The 23,888-nt window shown below is 39.0% G+C and overlaps 1 protein-coding gene across 2 annotated transcripts; it reads right to left on the bottom strand.

Moving 5' to 3' along the window:
• Window positions 1-1,381: 1,381 nt before the first annotated feature.
• On the bottom strand, window positions 1,382-23,209 carry LOC141437517 (cyclin-dependent kinase 12-like). Of its 2 annotated transcripts, XM_074100956.1 has the most exons (18): window positions 22,900-23,209; window positions 22,465-22,602; window positions 21,786-22,200; window positions 18,903-19,060; window positions 18,340-18,475; window positions 15,755-15,880; window positions 15,029-15,149; window positions 13,418-13,546; window positions 12,582-12,779; window positions 11,775-11,951; window positions 9,765-9,882; window positions 9,381-9,499; window positions 8,244-8,360; window positions 7,673-7,900; window positions 6,987-7,183; window positions 6,201-6,405; window positions 5,104-5,372; window positions 1,382-4,863 (listed from the first exon to the last, which is right to left on the bottom strand). In XM_074100956.1, the coding sequence occupies exons 2-18, from the start codon at window positions 22,550-22,552 to the stop codon at window positions 4,626-4,628; spliced, it is 3,039 nt and encodes a 1,012-aa protein (XP_073957057.1). In that variant the 5' UTR covers window positions 22,553-22,602; window positions 22,900-23,209; the 3' UTR covers window positions 1,382-4,625. The 2 variants fall into 2 exon arrangements, with proteins under 2 accessions (XP_073957057.1, XP_073957055.1); XM_074100954.1 differs by having other exon boundaries at window positions 21,786-22,602.
• Between the last annotated feature and the right edge of the window lie 679 nt (window positions 23,210-23,888).

Below are 23,888 nucleotides of genomic sequence, written 5' to 3'. Positions count from 1 at the left end.
AGAAAGTTTCACTAAACTCATACAACTCGTAAAATGTCACAGATGTACCCACACGCCTATCACAGCATGAATAGAACGGGATGGCAACCGAGACGCTGTTTGCTTTTGTGCAAACACTATACTTCGTTTTTTTAGCATTAGAAAGAAGAACGATCTTGACGCGTCTTTTTATTGAAAAACACTTTTAATAAATAAGTCACAGCTAATATGTAACAATTAGCAAGGAAATCCCTACTAATATTATAAATGCGAAAGTGTGTTTGTATGTTTGTCCGTCTTTCACGCCGTAACGGAACGACAGATCGACGTGATTTTTGGCATAGAGATAGTTTATGGGCCCGAGAGTGACATAGGCTACTTTTTATCCCGGAAAAATGCACAGTTACCGAGGGAACAGCGGGCGATAACCGAATACCACGCGGGCGGAGCCGCGGGCAAAAGCTAGTATGATCATACATGCTTTTGGTAGCATAAGAAAAAGTTACTGTTTTTTTAAAAACGTTTTTCAATAAAGACTCGTCAAGATTGTTTACCTTTTTTCTAATGCTAAAAAAACGAAGTATAGCGCGCTATTTAGAGAACATGAAAAATGCACGGTGAATACATTAATTACTATCGTATACAAGTATGACACATTACATTTGCATTAGAACTCACTGTGTTTTTTGAGCCGTTAAGGGCCTACGACAGCTGGCGCGATAGATTTTTCAACACGCGTCTACCCGCTCCGTGCAAACCGCGTGCTACATTACGTAATTTCGGTTACATTTGATTTCATACTAAAATCATGTTCCATTTACACGCCTTAACCACGGCACTTTTCACTTTATTGCGATAGAATTTGTATCATAAAACCTAGGTATTAAAGTAAACTTTGAAATTTGGTAAGATAAATATATTAACTTTATTTTTACCATCAAAATTGGAATTAATGATTCATTTTATGCTAACGTTGCACTTATTAACAGAGCCATTAAATCGTGACGTTAGATAAAGCTTTACTCACACGGCGGAAAACATGAGTTCAATGAACTGAAATCGATTACTTTGCTCACACGCTAGGATAGCTACGTCTATGTTACTGGGTCAATCAACTGTTTAGTGTGTTTGGTAACGTTTCCTGGGTCACTTCTTAAAAGAATGATTTTCAATCCACTAAAAGTGAGTTTTAAGGCATTTCTTTCGTGGCTCATCTCCTCAGCATCCTAGTTGTATACACTGCAAACATTTTTCTAAAGGGGCTCCTAGACGGGCCATATTTTCACTGCAATTTGTGGCCGGCAACTATTGGTGTCCCTCTCTTACTCACATGTTAGACAGGGATACCAATAGTTGCCGGCCACATATTGCAGTGAATATGGCCCGTCTAGGAGCCCCTTAAGCAAATACATCACTGATATCCTCTGAGTTTCGGGATAGAATAACAACACAGAAAAGGTGATTGACCCAACTATGTTTTTAGTTCATTGATTTGGTTAGGGCTCATAATGTCCCACTCGCAAAATGTCCCACCACCAAAATTACGTCCCTCTCGCAAATGGTCCCTTATGCAAAATACCCCATTCCCATTACGTCCCTTTCTCTAAACGTCTCATTGTTTTCGCAAAATGGCCCTTCTGAAAAAGCCCCTTTCGCAAAACGTTCCGTCTGCAAAATGTCACATTAGCTAAATGTCCCGTTCGCAAAATGTCCCTTTCGCAAAATGTCCCGCCTGCAAAATTTTTGTTTAAATAAAGAAATTAGGCTCTCTCATGGATTGAAAGGAAGGACATTTTGCGGAATAGACGTTTTGCGAACGGGACGTTTTGCGAAAAGGACGTTTTGCGAACGGGACGTAATTTATGTGACGGAACATTTTGAGAACGGGACGTAAATTATGTGACGGGACATTTTGAGAACGGGACATTTTGCAGAGGTCGTTTTGAGAATGGGACATTTATAAAAGGGACCTTTTGCGAAAGGGACAAAGGGACATTTTGCGAGTGGGACATTATGAGCCCTAACCATTGATATGGACCTCCGCAAAGTAACGCCTGATTCAATTTATTATCGTCAGTTTAGTTACATCGCGAAACTGCTGGCACATTGAATTACAAGTGATCGCTCGATGACGCCAATATACCGTAACTTGTACGATATTTCTCAAAACATATAAATAAATTAAAATTCTAAGTAACGGGACTGTAACGACCCGGTGAAGACAATGTATTTTCGTTCGCTACCCCGCTTATTTTGATTTTAATCGAAGTTTTAAATCCTTTAAACTCAAAATATACTGTCCGCCCCGCTACAGGATTATACAGTTTGAATATCTTTCGGCATCTGTACACCATTTACTAAAACAAACAATCAACATGAACGCTTTCTCTCAATATCAATAAAGCCCAAACAATCATACAATTTACAAAACATGTACAAAAACAGACGCGATGTGTGTCCCCCAAACTCCGGATTATTTTAAAAATAGGGCAAAATGTCTTACAGCTATATGGTACAGGGCTTAGTCTTAACAAAGCACGAGGCTGATTCTAGGTCTTTTGTCATCACATTATTGTCACAAGGAATAAAACTGCCATGGATATTTATCTATCCAATTTTATTCTGTAGCATAGACGTTTTGGTGTAGTTTTGTTTAGTTTTTTTTACTTAAATTATTGAGCTATGTACCGATAAGTAAAGGCTGGTTACATATTTATTGTATAATGGTTTGCCATCGTATTTTACCGAAAAAAATCGTATTTATCGCGCTCTCTCAATTAGGTTCAATACCCATCGTACACCCGTTTTGATATTGGACAGTAAATAATAATTTTATTATTAACAATGTTCCATATTAATGGATATGAAATTGTCGCTCCTTCACCACTGACACCCGAGTTTTCCCGATGAAAATACACTATTTACTATATCTGTATGCGTATTTGCATCCTATAGTTAGACAGTAGGCACGGAAATTCATATTTATTTAATGACGATCGGCGGGTTTCTTATACTGTGACGACTGTAAAATAGTATAAATATCCTTCATGATCAATAAGCACTCCCGTTTCATATATTCGGCAATAACAGAAAAAACAATAGTGTGTAAAGCTATTTATAAATAAATTATTTTCTTTCTTTCTCTATTTATAGGAATGAAAACATGAAGCGAAAAATCTAGGCAGCAATTAAAAGCGCTAGAATCAGCCTGCAGTAGGCAAAAATAAACTATTCTAAACAATGATCCAATAATTCCTTTTTCAATATACACATGCCAATGCTAGCAAGCCCTGAGGGACGTCTAGTTGCGAGATACCGGCGTGAATACAGCATGTCCAACTTAAAAATGATCATATATATACATATTCATTACCGTGGGGGGTGAGACCTTAGATGTTGGTTATTAAATTAGTACTCTACAAGCGAATTTGCGCAACAAAATTATTAGATCATTGATTCGGAAGTTGTAATTGACTTCGAAAGTAAAACATACAAAAACAATAACAAGCACACAATGTGTAGATTCGCGCCAAATGCAAGAGCAGTTTTATTAATTCATTGACAATTCATGGAAGATTTGGGTACAAATGGAAATACAGTTATTGTTTGTGATAATTTACAACTAATATTCACTTCGAAATATAAACGAAACCTAACCAAGCGCTATTTACAGTTTCTTATAAAAATAATACAATCGCCAAGTTATCAAATTTCGTTAAATTTACACTAATCAGCGAGAGACAAGTTTTGAATTTTGACCAGTAACATTTTTGTTATTATCTATTACAGCTATCCCTAAAAAATCATACGCGTATTGCATCAATATACATATTACTTACATATATATTATAAATGCGTTCTAAATTTTGGGTCCGGGGTCCTGTGTAACAAAAATAAAACTAATTTATTATACGAGGACCTTTATTCATATTCTAAATTAAACCTACTGAAGATACGCAGGCCCGGCGCCCGCGGCGGCGTCAATTCCGATATCCGTCGAATAAAACAATCACAGAATTATAAGAAAACGTCTTTCCAACTGGTACATCAATCATTTATACATGTAAATTTTGCGTACTAAGAGTTAGCAAGTAAAACAATGAGGATTCACGTTTAACTTTGATAAATCATATACTTTCAGTATATAGTATTTACATAATGCACGATTTGCGACATTTTTACGTCGTGGCTCTGTTTCAATAAACCGCCATGGTACTTTGGTAAATATTAAGACAATTTTGGTACTTGATAATAATTTCGAACGCCTATGTTATTGGGACCAAAGACATAAATCTAAGTTGTACACAGCTAGCAAAACCCTCTGCAAGCTTCTAAGATTTATCACCAAGCGTTCCTTTTTCATATTGCGCTTAACATAACAAAAGGCACGCGCTTGTAACTGCCACAGTGGGTTGTGCTAGTCGCGTGCCAGTCAAAAGCAACCTCGCGTCGAGGCACCAACAATTACAGCGCGACAAACTCTTTGAACACAAATCGCGTCTCGAACGGGGCGCGAACAATCCCACTTTAGTCTCACAGCACTAAGTCACGCACAAATCTGTCACATACACAAAATCACAATTGTTCTAAAGCACCTTTTTAGTTTAGCACACTCAACCGTATCGCCCGTATTGGCACTGCGTGTACTATTTGACTTGGGTGGCGGTTTCTTGCGCGGGCTCGGCCGGCTTGAAGCCGTCCGTCTTGTAGGGTTCGCTCTTGAAGCTGGCGTCGGACTGATTGGACGAGTCGTTCTGTTTGAAGGCCTCTTTGTTTTCGGGCTCGAACCGTTTGCCTTGGTCCTGCTCGCGTTGTTGCCGCCGCCGCTGCTTGGACCATAGCTCGTGGCAGTCCTGCCACGTTGGCAGCTCCGGTGCCGGCATCCTGTAACGTTACACGACAATGTTACTACTTGATAGAACCGATACAATATTTTAATCTTTAGATGCCTACCATACGTTTATAAATATATTATAATTTCCACCATTCTAACAAGAATGTCACTTTAATACAAAAATATCTAAGTGTCATTAGTCATTACTTTCGTTCAATCCTTTCGTGCCAGCTCTTACTTACGTACTTTTTGAAGCAAAGTTTTTTAAGGCAACGTCTCAAAACACTCACTGGTCTGGCACGACATTTTTCAGCCAGGGGCTTTTCAACGCGTCTTCAGCCGTGACCCTCTTGTCAGGATCTAACTCCAGCATGCGGTCGAGCAGACTGAGCGCGGGCGCCGGCATGAAAGCGAACTGCTCGCGTACGCAGCGCTTGTGGAACCGTTTGGGGCGGAGGGTGTGCCACAGCGGAAGGTTGACCACGTTGGGCCACACGCCCGGCACCGGCGTGCCGCACACGCGGGATATCATGTCCAGCTGCATCATCTCCACGTTAGCCTGCAATGCGTGGGTTCCGGTCAGTATTAAAAGAAAGATAAACATTTATTTAAAACAGCAATAACACATACGCGAAAAAACATTGTATTGTATTGTATTGTATAGCTATTTATTGTACATAATTTTTTTTTAAATAACTGTTAACAAGAAAAAAAGATGTACGAAAGCGAACTTATTCCTTAACCCTTGCATAGATGCTGTTATAAAAGGTCCTGGCTCGTTCTCGCTGGTTGAAAAGTGTATCTTTATCCTGTCAGGGTGTATAAATGCTTAAAAATCCCCGAGTCAATAAATAAATCCGACTAATCCTACTTCCTACTACTACTAAATATCCTACACTATGGCTGGACTTATACTTAAAGATGTGCGAAGATGTGTTGTAAGGAATGTGTTTTCCATGAACCAATAGAAAAGCTTCATACACTTATCCTCGCACAGCACATCTCTAATTGAAACAGCTGAGTAAGTAAGTAAATGAAGCATTGCTATTGGTTTATGATAAACAACGTTCCTCGCACATCTCTGGTGGAAACGGAGCCTTATCGTCTTATCGTTTGAGACTCTGCAATAATTAAATTTATAAGCGACATTGTTGTCGAGTATATCTAGCCTGTAATATTTTATGAACTTTTTTATTTTCCGACCATAAACTATGCACTTCCGCTTCTGATATGTAAACAATTTCATTTTTTACGGATATTTTTGAGAAAATAATATTAACCTCGCTCACCTCGTCTGTAAATCATGTAAAAAATATACAAAAAATAAGCTTTTAATTTTGAGCGCTACACTTATGCGCCTTGTGGTATACGTGTCGTACTGTCGTACCTGAAACACTGGGTGCTTGAGGAACAGCTCCCCCAGTATGCAGCCCATGGACCAGACGTCGACGGCGGGCCCGTAGCGCTCCTCGCCCAGCAGCAGCTCGGGCGGCCGGTACCACAGCGTGATCACCTTGTTGGTGTACGGACGCTGCCGGTCCTCGGCGGACCACAGCCGGGCCAGACCGAAGTCGCCGAGCTTCACTTCGCCTCTGAAGTGTACAAGTAAGCATTTATACTGATGACAAACATAGTGGCGTTCATTTGGTCAATTCCAGGGCAGGCAGCGCTAACTCGCGCCGCAGTACAGCAGGCGCTGCCTGCCCTGGAATTGCCACAATGCACGCCTATGCAAACACTCCCTCGAAGTTATCCATAAACAATGTCACATATTTAAGGGGACAGGGGGTCGGGTGACTTATGACACATGAACAATAGTGGATCGTACAGCAAAAGCATAAAACGAGCCATTCCTCCCGCAACGTTCATATAGCCACCCGAGCCGGTACGGCGAATGTGGACGTCGGGGGGAATGTGTGCGATTAGTGATAAGTATTTTCTTTATATGTAAAAAGTGTAGTTTACTGCCATTCCATTTGGCCACTACTCTAATATAATTCTCAGATCAGTTACTAATTTAAATATTCATATAACTAATGTCACATGTCTGATTTCACCATCACCAGTGTCTTTGAACGCTTTCCTCATTAACCTCTCTTTCTCAGATCAACTATATTGAAAGCCATATCAAATCAGGCCAAAAATAACACAAACAAAACCAACACACACTCACTTGTTGTTCATCAATATATTACTACATTTGATATCGCGATGGAGGAAGTTCTTGCGATGGCAGTACGCGAGGCCGTCGAGCAACTGCCTCATGATGGAAGCGTTGTGCGACTCCGTGAAGTCAACCATCTTGGACTCCAAGAGCCCCATGAGATCATGGTCCATATATTCGAACACCAGGTAGAAGGAACCCTTGTCCTGAAATTATATAAAAGTTGTTAGTTGAGAAATTTATCTCCCAAAACCACATATTGTCATCATATTATTAACTGGTCCTTTGGCAGATTTTTGCACATTACATAACAATAAACAATTATACACAAATAAGGATCGATAGTGTCCATACAAATAGTTTGGGTCACATTCGCAGCTGCCACAACAATACTGCAGTCTGTTTCAAACGTCCACGGCAGAACAAGAAGATTGTATCATTGCAGCGAATGCCAATGAAACGTATTTCTTATTACAGCAGTACAGAGGTGTACCTACTCAAATCTACGCATCTGCTGATGTATTCAGACTTAATTTTATAATACGTGTACAGCGCTTCTATATTAAATGACATGAACCAAGCACGACGCGCCAAACCAAGCCCTGCACCCACGCGACTGCTGAACCCCCTTAAAGTCTGAAGGAAAAAGTCTGGCTAGTGGAAGTTCTAAAAAAAATGATACAACAGTGGCATACCTTCCTAAAGTCCAGCGCGTCTTGTTTGTCCGTGACAATCTCCCTCAAATTGACGATGTTCTTGTGGTTCAACTGGCGCAATATCTTGATCTCGCGCACGGCGGTGATCGGGAACCCTTCCTTCTCGTTCTCTAACCGCACTTTCTTCAGCGCCACCAGCTGGTTTGTGTTTTTGTCTCGCGCTTTGTAGACTTGGCCATACGTGCCTTCGCCAATTTGAGTTATAACCTAAAAAACAATTTTTTTTTTTAACTATGACAGCTTATTATGTTTTTCACGCCATAAAAGTTTTTAACGCACTTAATTTTAATTAACTAATGAGCGCACGACACGCTCATTGATTGGTCGTATAATTAGACTTTAATAGGAAATAAGACTCAACCGGGCTTGTGCAGACAAGAGTGAACTTGTTAACTGGTTCACTGCTAACTCATGGTTAAGTTAACGTAAAATTTAACTGTCAATTCCAACACAGGACTAGTTTTTACATTTTTCCCAGGACCGTGGAAGTGGCCTTTATATATCTTTGAAATTATATATATTTGAGTTATATATCTTTTTTTGTACGCACTTGGAAGCCGTCGACGCACTTCTCCCCCCAGTCCTTGGCGTGGTGCGTGGGCGTGGCCACGGGGACCACTTTGGAGCCGCGCCGCTTCAGTATCCGCGGCCTCTTCAGCTTAGACATCTGGAATACCAATTAATAAACAGATATACAATACAATGCACATACTTCTAATATTAGAGGTATATCTTGTAATTTATTGAATCAGGCGTTACTTTGCGAAGGTCCATATCAATGAACTAAAAGAATTTCTTTGCTCACCCCCACAACTGTACACCATGCTACCAGATGTTAGAGCCCTGGTTGAGTTCGAAACGCGTCAATGTAGTGTGGTGGTGGTGATAGATGGGTTTGTGTGATTTGTGGATTTGTGTGTGTTCTTGCAGTGTGGAGGTGGAGGAACACGCATATCTTGCATAAACTTAAGGAGCTTCTATGGGCGTGTACAAGAAAAACAGGGTCGGTATTTCCATCCCGGTATTATCAGGGCCAGGAAAAAGTGTCACCCTACGTACTCTGTGCCGTGCCCGTGCGTTGCGTGCTGTGACATACATTGACATTTATGTTTATGAAGCAAGTGATTCGTGGACTTGTTTGAGGTTGAAATTGTGATCGTTTAAGGTCGCGGGTGAGCAAATAAATTATTTTAGTTCATTGGTAATTGGTATGTCTTGTAGACAGAACGAAACATCTGAAAATGGGGAGTTATTACTCATTTGCAACAAGTTTCTGAAAGTTTAATTTTTAGCACAAGTTATGTTGGAGCTTGTACTTGCATTGTCATCTAAGCTACATACAGGTTGATTCGGGAGACGTGAGCAGGGCCAACCCTACACCTTGAGTAATTGATAATGGATCATTCACAATTATTTAAGTAAAACAAGTCAATGATTTCAATACATTTTGTATTCAACATAAAAAAAAGTTAATCTCACTAATACTGGCACGATACAGTAGCCTTAACTAACTGAATCAGGTGGGGTCGATGCTGCTCACGTCTCCTAAATCACCTTATAAGTATATAAAATTGGAAGCCACTAGAAGTGGCAAAATACAACCTTGACCGAAACCCACATAAAAAGTGCGCCAAAGAAAGAAATCAACCATATCAAAATAAATTAATAATTAAATCTTTGTACATACACTCTCTTTTCCAATTTTACGCGAGTTGAACACGTGGGAGTACTGTTCGGCGCGCGACGTCGGCGGCGGCGTGGACCCGTCCAACTCGTCGCCGCTCAGCTCCTCCGAACCGGGAATCACTACAAAACGAAACATTACAATCAGCTCAGTAGCAAAATACACTGTATTACGTAACCAAATTAAAACACCAAATTACTAACACTGAATCGTTAGGCTGCGCTTCCACCAGAGATGTGCGATGTCGTATGCATATCTCATTTTCCTATCGTAAAAAAAAGTCTGAACGATAGATCGTTATGATCGAATCGCTCACAGCGGGGCCGTTTATTTCCTCTCGCAAGTTATAAATACACACTTTATTTTATAGTTAAGTTATTAACTAACCAGGCGGCATGGGCAAGTTCATGATACCAGTCTTCTTTGGTTTTTCCGGCTTCTTAACGGGACTCGGCGACGGCGTACTGAGCGGGCTCTCGTTCGCTAAGGTTTTTATGTCTTCAACCTGAAATATACATAGAGAAAATAAGCAAAAATGCCACCACAGATCACCACCACCTAGTAGTTTCTACGGAACAGATTCGACAGACTCGTTTGCAGATGCATGCTCCCTGTAATTAGGGTTCCGGAGCCAAAATGGCAAAAACGGAACCCTTATAGTTTCGCCATGTCTGTCTGTCTGTCCGTCCGCGGCTTTGCTCAGGGACTATCAATGCTAGAAAGCTGTAATTTTGCACGAATATACAAGTTAACTATGCCGACAAAATAGTACAATTTAAAATTAAAAAAAAAAAAATTTTTTTTAGGGTACCTCCCATAGACGTAAATTGGGGGTGTTTTTTTTTCTCATCTAACCCTATAGTGTGGGGTATCGTTGGATAGGTCTGTTAAAATCATGGGTTGCTAAAAACGATTTTTCGATTCAGTGATTTGTTTGCGAAATATTCAACTTTAAAGTGCAGATTTTCATAAAAATCGAGCGCCCCCCCCCCCCCCTCTAAAATGTAAACCGGTGGGTGGAAAAATTAAAAAAAAATTAGGATGGTAGTAAGTATATCAAACTTTCAAAGAAAACTGTAACGGCTAAGTTTGCATGAGAATTTATTAGTAGTTTATGAGTAAATAGCAGCCTAAGGTATAAAATATACCTAAACTTGGAAGATTTCGTATAAAGTACGAAATCCTTAGAAAAGTTATTACTTATTTTTTTTTGTAATGGCTACGGAACCCTATTTTGGGCGTGTTCGACACGCTCTTGGCCGGTTTTTTTTAAATGTAATTTTTACTTTAACTTTACACTAATTTATATGTATTTTGTTTGTAATTATTTTAGTTTATTTTGAAAAAAAAAAAAAAACTATTAAGTTTCTTGCGGCGCATTCTTCTTGGCAAAGACGGGTCTCCCCGAGAGCGCACTGGTAGTGTAAAAAAAAATACATGTGAAAGAGACCTTTGCGGCTTGCTGCTTTGAATTTTTGAACTTTGATACTTAATTGACCAACCAACTGACTATCGCCTTAGTACATTTTGGAGTGACAACTGCTTTAGAACTACGTGTCAACGAACAACCGTGAGAATTATGAAATTAGGCCAGTGCCCGCGCAGTGGGGTGGAGTAAAGAAGTATGTCATTTCCGTTAACTTTATAGGAACATTCAACAAGTCAATTTCTACAAGACACTAGTGGCTTTACTCTTATTGTTTAAAAGATAGTCAAGAATAAAGATAATTAATTATGTGACATAAAACAGTGTAAAAGTGTCTAAATTTGTGACGCGTTTTTAAAGTCTGTATTATACCACGAAGACGCGTGACTTTGTCAAAATTAGACATTAATGACATTGTAATAAGAACCATGGCACGCGTTATCGTGAATGACTCTACCTATAGTAAATAAAGGTAAAAAAAAAACTATTTTTTTTTATGTCTCTATAATGTGTCTCGTCAACGTCACTGGTCAAGTCGGTGAATTCTACGATATGAGCTTTAATTTATTATAATAATAGGTGGGTCTACGCTAGAAGAACCGAGCACGAGCGAAGCACGAGCCGAACACAATTCGTCCAATGTGGACCGACTTACAAGCCTCGAACGAGCGCGCTGCGAGCGTTTCGTTCGTTTTCGGCTGCGTTCCGCCAGTTGTCGGTTTTTTGACGAACACAAAGGGATATGCTTCGCGCTCGCAGTGCGCTCGTGGACGTGTCCAGTGTCCACACTTGACGCCGCGAACGACGAAGCCGGGAACGGCTCCGCTCGTGCTTCGCTCGTGCTCGGTTCGTAGCGTAGACCCACCTTAATGTACTGTTCATCGTTTCGGCCAAAAAGTTAATTACCAGTAGTATCTATCAATGAATAGAGTCATCTGTAAAAACACGATGTATGTATGTAGGGCGGGCACCTGCGTATTGGGCGGCATGGGCAGCTTGGTGAGACTCTTGGGCTTGGGCGGCGGCGGCTGCTGGCTGTTGTAGTAGACGCTGTCGACGACGCTAACGCTCAGCTTGGGCAGCGGCGGAGGCGGCGCGCCCGCGGGCGGCGCGGGAGGCACCGGCGGCACCGGCGGCGTCGGCGCCGCCTGCGCCACACACAAACAACATTTACATATCCATATGTCGAAAGATAAGATTTAGAGAGTCTGGATCCGACCTGGACATGACCAATGTGAATGAAACTATTTCGTTTAACTAACTAAAGTCCATTATTATGGTGAACATAAAAAACCAAACCCATACAGCACTCATTTACTGAAATCTTAGTAAACACATCTATTCACAGTAACTTATCCTTTGAGTACAAGTCAAATGAAGTTAATTTCTTCAAGATTAACCTAACTCTTACTTTTTAAAAGATAATCAAGAATCACATTACTAATAAGATTCAATACAATTTTAAGATTTAAACAGTGTAGCAGCCACAAAACAATAACCCAAACAAAATAACTTTAACTTATAATTACAAACCAAGGCATAAACAAGACATACATCAAGATTTAAATATTTTTGGAAGAAAAAAAATCAACACATGTTAAAAGTGTCGCAATATAAAAAAGATCAAGATCCCCTGGGCAATGACATCCCTGTTGAATTACCCTCAGTAGCAACTTTCTTTTCACACTAAAAATTCTCCTTTTCCGTACTGCCAAAGGAACTACTGCGAACCCATCTGGCACAGGTGTAGCTGCTAGTAGTTGGTATAAGTTAAGTACCTCCGAGCCGTTGTTGCTCCTAGTCTCCTCCCCGTTGGCCTCCTTAGGCTCAGAGACGTCGAAGGCCCCGAACTCTGGCGGCGGCTGCATCGGCGGCGGTTTCTCTTCGTCCCCGGACGACGGCAGGGGTATGTTAGGGATGTCTACTTCTTCTTGCTTCTCCTCTTTGTTCATCTCACCGTTTTCTTTGGATTGGACCTGTCGAAAATATTCAGACATGAACAATTTTTAAACACTTCATTCTAATTTTAAAAATACAATTTTCTTGTTTCTAAGCAAGCCGCTTCCAACCGATGCAACTGGAGGTCTATGGGGGAGAGATCGAATTCTAACAGCGGACGTCTTACGGCTGATTATAATGATGTTTTTTTTTATCGAACAAGTGGAAAACGAGCTGCCGGGTCACCTGATGGTAAGTGATCACCGCCGCTCGTGGACATCTACAGCATTATGATGAATATGATGATGGATCTAGATCGCCAAATTTTCGCGACTAAATGCCAAATAGCATTACCATCAAATTTTGGACGACTGGATAGCTAAATACTGATTCCTAATTATGAAGCTTGAGGTTCATTGTTTGAATCCCGACAGGCACATTGGCACATGTTTGCTGAACGAACACGAATGTACCTCAAGGCATGGGTGTAATTTCAATACCATATTATCTATAATATTTGTTGTTCGTTGAAAAGTGTCTTCGCTTAGTATGAGACTACTTTATTAATCACAAACACACCTTTCACTTACAGAAAAGTGAATAAGTTTCAGACAAGTTCAAGTTTATCCATAGCTTCCTGTAGGTTTAGACTAGACTTTGTAAGCGTTAGACTGACCTGTGTCGTGCTATCAGTCGTGGCATTAGACAACTCGTCGATGGTGAGGATCTCCGGGTTGTTGATCGATGTGGTCGTCGATATAGCGCCTTGAGACTCCTCCTTCTGATCTAAGATCTCTTGCAGTTTCTGAAATCATTACTTGAAATTTCACATGCGAATAACATACATGAGCTAGCTTCGGGACTGATTTTAACTCGACATTGCGTGTAAATCGAGTTAACTGTGATCCACTGATAGTAAATGACCATCACTGGACTATCCTAAAACTCAATACCACATTCTTAAAACTGGCATCGTAGAAGCAGTGGCGTAGCTATCGTATGGCCAGATGGCGCAGTGCACCGCCCCGGAGCTCAGCGGGCTCTCTAACCTAAGCTTTGAAAAGAGAGGAGCATAAAAGAAAAAGAGAAAAAAACTTGTGAGCACAACAATTTTTGTTTTTTAAACGAACATCAACAATTACAGAACTCCTGATTTAAGACTTTCAACACGTACGCCAAGCGTCCTCGATAAGCATGTGCTGTTTGTTATCGTTTAGTTTTGAAGGCCAACATAGCTACATGGAAAGAGGGGGAGGGGGTGAGCGCCCGATTCTTTCTCTATGCACCGGGGCATTTGTCCACCAAGCTACGCCACTGCGTAGAATTGTTCTTTGGTCCAGTTTTATTTATGAAGCACTTTGAATGCATGAAACCTTCTAGTGTTTTCCAATCTTGTTGGGGCAGGTCAATGGCTGTTTACATTTGGTTAAATAGCAAGTGCATGAGAGGTGCAAGTGTCAAGTGATTAATTGGTATGAAGCCCCATTTAGACTATTCAAGAACTTGCATGCAAATTTCACTACATTGCAGTATTTGTCGGATCAACTTATTTCATTGTCCCAAAAGCCTGCGATGTATGCAAGTTGTATGCAAGTTCTTCAATGATCTAAATAGGAAATCAAATGAAATGACTTACTGTCAAGTGACCATGACCAGTAACTTTCTAATCCTTATTAATCCTTACTAATATTATACATGCGAAGGCATCACAGATATAGATTACACTAGATTACGCGAATGCATCTACTTCGCGTGACCTAACCCCGACGATTCGTCGGGGTTGGCCCCATACAAAAACTGACCGCTAATTGACTAATCATGACTAGTGCGGCGCGGGCGGGCGGCGCGTTTGAATCGATTTTGCGCGGACATCGGGGAATTCGCATCGTTAATTTGCTCTTGAGACATCACAGTACATGACCATCAGTGGTGTAGCGGTATAGCACGCGGTACGGATTACCGAGGACCTGGGTTCGATTCCCGAGTGATGGTCTTATTTTCGGTTTTTTCTGTGCATCTATATTTCAGTTTGTATTTTCAATCACAGTACATATAAAAAAGTGACACGGTTGGTTTTCATACAGATTGAAGCGTTTGCGTTATCTAATGTAATCTATATCTGTGGAAGGCATGCATAATGCACTAATGCTACAGGTTCAGCTTGTAATGTACGTCATACACGTTGGTTGGCTACTATCTTCGCCAGTTGAGAAACTCAATTACCCGTTAGGTTGCGAACGGTTACCTGGGTTACCAAGCGAACTATACCAATGATTGTGATACTGACCTTGGCCCGCTTGTGCTTGTCTTTGACCAGCTCGGCAAAGAGACTGGTGTCGCTGATCTTTTCCCTGTAGTCGATTTTACGCTGCAGCGCTGTCGGCGGACTGGGGGACTCCGGTCTGCTTCTGTGCCAAATATTGCCACTGTTGTATTAAGTTTCTAAATAGAACTAAAAAATAATCAATGTTACTGGACACTTAACACTAAATGACCTAGTTCCAAAGTAAATAAAGCTTGTGTTACACTTAAGTAGACAGATACATAATAATATGTACTTATGTACACTGTTTTTTTTTTCGTTAACTTCGGCTGACGGCTCAGTTCTTTGATATGAACTACCGGATGCCTGATGATAAATAACTTTTTCGTCAATATGAAAAAAAAAATGTTTTTTCGAGAATAATAGTATATTCTGCATCGCCTTAGGTTTAACTCCTGTAATGATACTGTAAGTGATGATAATGTAAATAAAATAAATAAAATAAATATTGCCTTAAGGGTGGTAAATAAGGAATTAAAAACGAGAGTATGAGAAGCCTGAAGTCTAAGACTGAGTCCATGTTCGTAATTCTAGTACCGCCCGTGCGACATGCGAATTTTATTCCAGCAAAACGTACACGGTCAGAAGCTAGAGAAACTAGCTTGCTAATATCGTTCGGAACTCGAAACAAAAGATCGGTTTTCTATCTATTTCCGAGTGACATTAATGAACACTTCGGTTGTATAATACCTGTGCCGTTCCCGGCTGGGGTCCCGATGCCGCGGGCGGTGCCGCGGCGGCGACGGCGACGACCCGCGCCGGCGCCCGCGCGACATCGAACGCCGCCGCTTCAGCGAGTTGCGCGAAGGAGATCTCCTGGAATACATCGTATCATTCATTAACAGGCTCGAAAGTTTTAAAACTGTTCAGGATTCGGCAGTAAAAAACGTGTCAAGTAGTCGGTTTCATTTTTTTTTTTTTGGCTATACTTAAAATTTTAACTACCGCAAAATAAGCTCCTGCTAGCTAAGGATGAAAGCGAAACACTTGCTAATAATTGAATGACAGTGACATCTTCTGGAAGTGATTGTTCTAGCCAGTAACTATACTTCATTTTTTTTGTATTAGAAAGAAGGCAAGCGATCTTGACGTGTCTTTTCATTGAAAAAAAAACTTGAAAAAAAAAGTCACAGCTAATATATAACAATTAGCAAAGACGTAATATGATCAATATAATCATTTATATTCTTTTGGTATAAGTAATAGTTACAATATTTTTACTTTTTTTAAAACATTTTAATAATAGAATAGTGAGAAAGTTCATGCAACTAGACCCTGAAAATAGCCCTCAGCAATCTTCTTAAAAAATATTTATTCTACAACTCTTGCTATATTTACTTGGTGGATAACCCGTAAATGTAGTTAATACCAGCCTAGAGCTGAGAAAAACCAATCCTTCGAAAATAATAATAATAATAATAAGGTAGGAAAATGAGAACTTTCAACTTCGATGACCACTTTCGTTATCAATAAGCCGAAAAAGTCAGACAACGTTTAATCTGGCTTTTTCAGTTTCTTATTTTAAAATGATTTGGGTTTCTTTAGATTAAAGTATTAAAGTTAATTATTTCCATGTAGGCAATAATAAATTAAAGCAAATGTCTTTTTAATGTCTGTAAGATATATATGTCAAAAATGTATAAAGGAGTGATTAAGGTGCTCAAATGAATAAGACCACACCTACATTCTAAACAATAGAGACGAATTACTTTATTATATAGTTCAACTAACTTAAAAAAAGAAGGTTTTCAAAGATGATTTTTAAATAATTTAATATAGTTGGTTTTCTTATGATTTAGTAACAAATTACTAGTAGCCTACCATGCCAGTATCATGGATGGAGGATGCATCGGGTTCAATGAAATTGGTGTCTTTCCTGTTAACCGTGAACAACATTTACATAAACAAGATACAATAATGGATCCTTGAGGCACTCACGTTTCGATATTATAGAAGACTATAGGTCCACTCACACTCCAAACAAAGGCGGATCCACCGTTGTGGGTACGATGGGCATGCCCACAACCCTAATAAGACTAGTAACGACACATTTTCAAGTCGTTTATGAGTATTGATTGTTCATGAGCGAGTTTGTACTCCAACTCGCACTTGGATGATTTTTGGGTGGATATGACTTGGCTGTGACCACAACCTTTTTTTTTTGAGGGCTAGATCCGCGCCTTACGGGGAGCCGAGGGCACTGGTGATGGACGGAAGCTGGCGAAAAGGGCTGCCCATACCGTAATTGTTATTGCTCAAGTATTAGTTTGTTATTTTTTTTGTTTTTACTAACTCTTCAATTCTTATTGTATGCCTACTCTAACACATGTATATGGACTACTTCTGTCTGAAATAAACATTTATTATTATTATTATTTAGATCCCCATTAGACTCGGGCAGTTATTGTAAGATTTGCTGTCTAACAGCCTTATTCATAAAAAATCCTTAATTGAGGTTTGATCGGTCTGTTACTTAGCAGACTGATTAAGCTTGTTAGATAGTTGTCAAGAAGTATGATTCATAAACGCTTGCTAGCAGTCTGCTAGTTGTTGAGCTGCTGATAGACGGATTAGACGCGTCATGTTGGCCACCTTGACAAATCAAAGACAAAAAATGGCCTAATCGATAATTAAAAAAAAATTGACAGCAAATTAGCAGGAAAAAAAAATAAAAAGCGAGATGTTTGTTTTCCCGCCATTTCCGATCCGCATGTTTATGTTGTGCAAAAACCCATAATTATGTTAATCATCCTAATTTTTTTTTTCATATTTATTGTTAATTTATTGTTGCTAATTTAGAGGACTTTTAAATACAAATTCCTGAAAATAAATTTTCCTGTTTTTTTTTAAAATTTTGCGTGGCCCTGCCTTCACTATAAATATCTTCGGTATGGTTTTTTGCTCTTGTCAAAGTCAGCTGTTCAAAGTTGTGGCGGCCATTTTGTGACTTAGCAGGGAGATAAAGGAGGGTCTACGGTCCTCTAACTTTAGCAGAGCCTTGATCGACTGATTAGCGCTAACAGACGTTTATGAATCATGTTTTTTAGCATCGGGCCTTCAAGGAGCCTTCAAGGAGGCTCTAACTTTTTATGAATAAGGCTGTAAGTGCTTAGTCATAATCAACTGATTTAATTGAGGGACGCGTCATTTCAGCTTAGAAAAGCTCTACTTAAGTATATCAACATCGACTGGAGGGGGCCTCATTCAACTCTGCCGCTCCGCTCCGGGCCCCGAACCTTAGTCCGCCACTGGCCAGGGTTGTAGTCGGCACTCACCGGCTGGTCGGGCGCAGTTCGCGGTGGCGGTCGCGCTCGCGGCTGCGGTGGCGGCGACGCGGGGAGCGCTCGCGCCGCCGGTGCGAGCGCCGCGGGCTATACTCGCGCCCGCGGGACGACGACCGCACCGGGGAGTCTGACACACAATACACTCACTATCACATCAACATTTATGTACCTTTATAAAACTAAACATACTGCCGAAATTTGAGATTATTAGCTTCAATATTGGCTCATCATCATCTCCAGCCTATACAGTATAGTCCCACTCCACAGGCCTCCTCTTAGAATGAGTTGTCTCTGTAGTTCCCACGCGGGCCCAGTGTGGATTGGGAACTTCACACAAACCATTGAATTGCTTGGCAGGTTGTGCAGGTTTCCTCACGATGTTTCCTTCACTGTAAAGCTAAAGCAATATTAAAAACTGAAAAAATTACTTTGCTCATTTCATCGTCACCATTTATTATGTATTAAGATTTTAAATCACTGGAGACTTGATTTGAGAGTAAACTTGATGAATCTTCACGATCCCAAAGTTCTCTGAATACAAAACCGAAACTTACCTGATATGATCATAATGGGTGATTGTGGCCGATGCTGTTCAGGCCAGTAGTCCCTCCTACCACGCTCGTACTCCGGCTCATCACCAGAGTCTATTGTCACCGTCTCGTGGTACGGGGGCGCGATCGGTGTATGTGGCGTGGTAGACTTTTGTCTTCTCCTGGGAATACAGAAAATAAAATTTGCTATAATATTAAGTAAATTTATGGGCATGTATCTGAATATCGATAATTGAAATATCAATAGACCAGTGCTGGTTTTCAACCAGCGATATGCTGAGCCGGGACCTTTTTATAGCGGCAACACTTCTTTTTGTTATATTTACTAATTTATGTTTCATTGCTGTTATAAATAAATTATTTTCTTTCTTTCTTTCTTTCTTAATAGTTAAAATATTGATGGTCAAAATATCGAACCTAACCTAACCTACTTTTAATATTTTGACCATCCAGTTTTTAATGTCAGATTATTATTAATTTTCCATATTCAGATACGTCCCCAAATTTATCACTGAGTTTATAAGGAAGACCTAAAAAAAAAAAAGAGAATGAATATCTTTGACATTAGAGATTGTTTCTGATGTTACATTCTAAGATAAGCCGTATTTTGTTGTATTAGACTTAGAGCCTGTTTCACCAAAAGAAACAAAGAAAGAAAGAAAGAAAAGATTGATGTGAAACATGCCCTTTAAACATTTACCATTAACAAGATGCCTCTTAATCTTACAGTTGATTTAGTTCAAAATAAACTTTAATCCATGTCATAAGTATTTCAAATTATATGGCTCAAATTTACATGTAGAACTTTTATAATTCTGTGCAAAATACAAACAATGCAAACCTTTTCATCTGTTTATATATACCAAAATAACTAATAGATGTTGTGGAGATGTGCTTTTGAACAAAATTTCGTAACTAAGGACAACAATACAAACATGCCAACGAAATCAGTAATGCAAACTTGATAGCAAAATTGATGAGATGCATAAGTTTCCAGTTAATGTTCAAAACCAATAGGTAGGGAATTTGCATGGAACACCAATTTATCAAATGAAATTATTAATGAATGAAATCTGTAAGTAATTCCATTAGTCGAACAATACAGTTTATTATTTAAAAAATGCCTGCATATTCCCTATTGATAGCATTGTGTATTAAAAATGTATACTGATATAGATTTTTTTTTGTAACTGTTTAAAAAACTTGAAAATAACATATTAACAATTACCTGGGATCACTAAAGCAGCCATGGAAAAACAGAACAAACACATTAGGATAATTTAACATTGACACAGTTAATTTTGGTATTAAATGACGTATAGTAACTAGTAAGGTAATTAATGTTGAATTAATTAATAACATTAGTAGCATGATAATGTTCATGAGCATGCATAACTAGATAGTCCCAATAATTTAGACATATATAACATGACTTAACATGTTTAAAAAAAATGCATTCTAGCCTCCTTGTTTCAAATAATATCAATAATGTGGATTATGATAAAAATACAAAAAGGTATCTTTAAATTTTGGACTGATCTGTGTCAAAGCATATGGAAAGGTTAATCAGAGGTTTTGACATTTAAAAACCTTCCTTCATTAACCTCAAAATAAAATTGTCAAAATAAACTGTTATAAAACCTAAAACATACTCAGATATTATCTGTATTGTTCTTATGAGTAAATAAAGCATCTCTCTACACCTAAACCTAGATTTCCTATGATAATTGTCATAGTCACTATAGATGACTTTATTTAGGCACAAGTGGATAAAAAAACTTACCTACTTAATGATTTAAATTACAAACTGCCTACTAATATTATACCTAACAGAAAGTTTGTGCAGAGTAAATAATCATAGATTCAATTTCATACACTATTCAAAAATGTGTAAAAATCGAACTATTCCATACATTATTATTTTCAATTTATGTACTCATATGTCAGTCAGATATTTCATTAGTAAGTCATAGGACCAAAACAAGTGACATAATTGTAAAATGTGTCATTCATTGGTGATCAGTGATCGGTTATTTGTGAATGACCTCAATTATTATGCTAGTATGGATATGTATTGAGGTTCCAGGTTTAGAAAAAACACAATTTTTTAATCATAGTTGATCAGTGGCTATTATGGGCCATGTTTTTCCTAATATTGAAGATCTTCTGAATTTCGGTTTGAATGGATTGGGAGCACCTGTGTACCGATTTAATTATTTTCTTTTGCAGTTATTTTAGAAACTTCTTTCACATGTAACAATACATACTGTGCTAAACCAGTTTTTGTCAAGAAATAATTTAAGATAAAAGTGTACCTATAAGAATATTGTGTTATTTAAAGTTTCTCTGTCAATATTCAATAGGAATAACATAAAGTTAATAACAAACTCAAAAAGTTTACTTTGATCAAATTAGTTAAGATTAAATGTGTCATTTATCATATCACCATAACTCAAAATTCTTTTTCATAAAAAAATATTATTATATTGAAATGATGCAATTCTAGCACCAGGAAATTATCTGCGTTCAACATCAAAAGAAAGAGATCTAAATAGGTAGGTATGTAAATTATTGGGACATTACTTTTATGCAAACCTGAAGATAAAGTGCACTGATTACTTTTAACATAGTATGAATAAAGCAAATCTGCAGACAAGGAAACAATGCAGTTTTAAACTTGTACATCAAATTGTCGGGTGACAAGCAAGTCACAAACTGCAAAAAAAATGGTATATTAACCTTACAATGCTATGCATTTAGTTTGATTATTCCTCTTGACTTTAGGTGGTAATTAGTGACTTGCTTGTCACCCAACGAAATTTAGATGAAAGAACAGTAAGAGTTAGATAAGCTTTCAGAAAAGTACAGATATAGAGATATTCTCACCTGATTCCTGGAGATCTTTCCCTATGTGGTGAGTAAGGCATTGGGTGCAACGGCTCAGCAATAATAGGTGCTCTGTGCCTCGGTGATGCCACATGACGTCCCTCTCGTAGAAGGGGAGGCGTAGTTGGTGATACCGGAGAACAAGACCCATTTTGCAAAGGAGATGAGGCCTTTTCCCACTCACTCACAGGCACTTGAGCATAGCGCTGAGGACTGGGTGGCCTGCCAGGAGTGGCTGTTGGCAAATTATCATCAGGAGACACACTCTCCAAGCTAGCTGATCTAGACGGGTGTTTGGACTTCTTCTTCTTCTTTCGTTTCTCCTTCTTTCGCTTCTCTTTCTTCTTTTTGTAGCGGTGATCGTCTAGCTCCAGGTCAGCTTCCACATACTCTAAGCCGCGCCTCTTCTTAGATGCTGCCGAAGAAGAATCACGTGTGAGTGCGTAGTCATCACCACGACGGCTCTTGGTTGTGACCGAGATGGTCGTATCGTGGAAGGTGCGGATGGGATGCGACTTGCGCGTGCGGTCGAGGTCGTCGGCGATGTGCCGGCTGATGGAGCTCGCTTCGCTCTCGATCTCGCCGGCCTCCGGGGCCGACAGAGCCTCCGAGCTGACGTCGGAGTACTCCACCAGCGGCTTGTGAGAATTAGCTGTAGCATAAGATTGATCATGGGTACCGCTTGAGTGGCTCCTATGCTTTTTGTGCATTCGCTTTTTATGCTTCTCCTTGTGGTGTTTGCTGTATCTCTTCTCGTACCGCTCCATGGCCGTCGGAGCGGCGCTCCAGCCCGCGCGAACACTTCACATTACATCAACTGAAACAATCAGCCTGCTGAGTCCAGGATTTGTCAACACCACACTGATAAGAGATAACCACTAACAAACGATAAAGAAAACTTCGGAAATTAAACAATTAAGTCAAGTTTTCAATGGTAGTTATAATTTTATTATGGACAAATTTTTACTTTACCGAATTCACTTGGAACTTTAAAAGTTACTGTATTTTGCTAAAAATAAATCACTAAGCACTTGCAATTTCCGTAATGGAGACACATTAAGAAATCAAGCCACGATACGCAAAGAAAAATACAACAATAAACAATAGAACTTACCTAAACATTAAACGGACGTGAGCCAGCTTCACACACTATGAAATTATATTAGCGAAATTACTAAATTGTGTTTGGTAGGAATTATAATATTTGTATTTTTTACTAGTTTTGGCAGGTTTATTGCCGAGAATATAAGTTTATCTCAATTCTTTATATGCTTTGAAGTCTTATTTTGCTAATCATGATCATAAAGAGCGCATTATTCATAGAATTACATCGGATTCTTTTTATTAAGATTTTTAGTACGTTGATTTGCAGTAGCCATTTGCTTTTTCATTTCATCATCAATGGTAAACGTGAACCGAATCTATTCTACTATTGTTTGTTCTCTATGGTAAATGAAAAGCCGCGAACTTCGAATGAAGATTTAGTTTTATTTTTAAACAATCATATTTTTAATGTTTTGAAGCTAAAAATAACTGTAATTCACGTTAATGAAATAGTGAATTATATTGATCGATAAAAATCACCGTATTTCCAATAGGAAAAAAATCTGAACAGATTTTATTCATATGCAACAATGAAGACAATGCTACTTTCCGCCGGATACAAAATTCCACGTATGGTTGCGTTACACGTAATTGATGCAAAACAAAAAATGCAAACCCTCAATAATTCTTATTGATACAGAATACTTTAACTAATGAATGACTGTTGATTTCTAATGTACTTATAATTATTTCATGAAATATCCGCAACTATTAATGTATTGAGATTTGTAACATTTTATTTGTTTATCGAATGGGGTATGCGTGTAACGGACTACACACTTGCTGTTGTGACTATTGGTTTGCTATTGTAAATAAATAAATGATTTTAGGTTGATTTCAAAACGCTTTTTTCATAATTGTTCAGCTCAAATATTTTCACATAGTTATTGGGTAGTCTAAAATAAAACTCATGTTCTCAATTCTTAAACAATTACCATTCTAAATTCACAGAGAAGATTGCCTTTAGCCCCAATGAGTCTATTTGGGGAGTATGTGTTT

The sequence above is a fragment of the Choristoneura fumiferana genome, chromosome 17 (genome assembly GCF_025370935.1).
Source record: "Choristoneura fumiferana chromosome 17, NRCan_CFum_1, whole genome shotgun sequence".
NCBI classification, from domain to species: domain Eukaryota; kingdom Metazoa; phylum Arthropoda; class Insecta; order Lepidoptera; family Tortricidae; genus Choristoneura; species Choristoneura fumiferana.
Note: the sequence above shows the minus strand (reverse complement) of the source record. Positions and strands in the feature narration are given on the sequence as shown.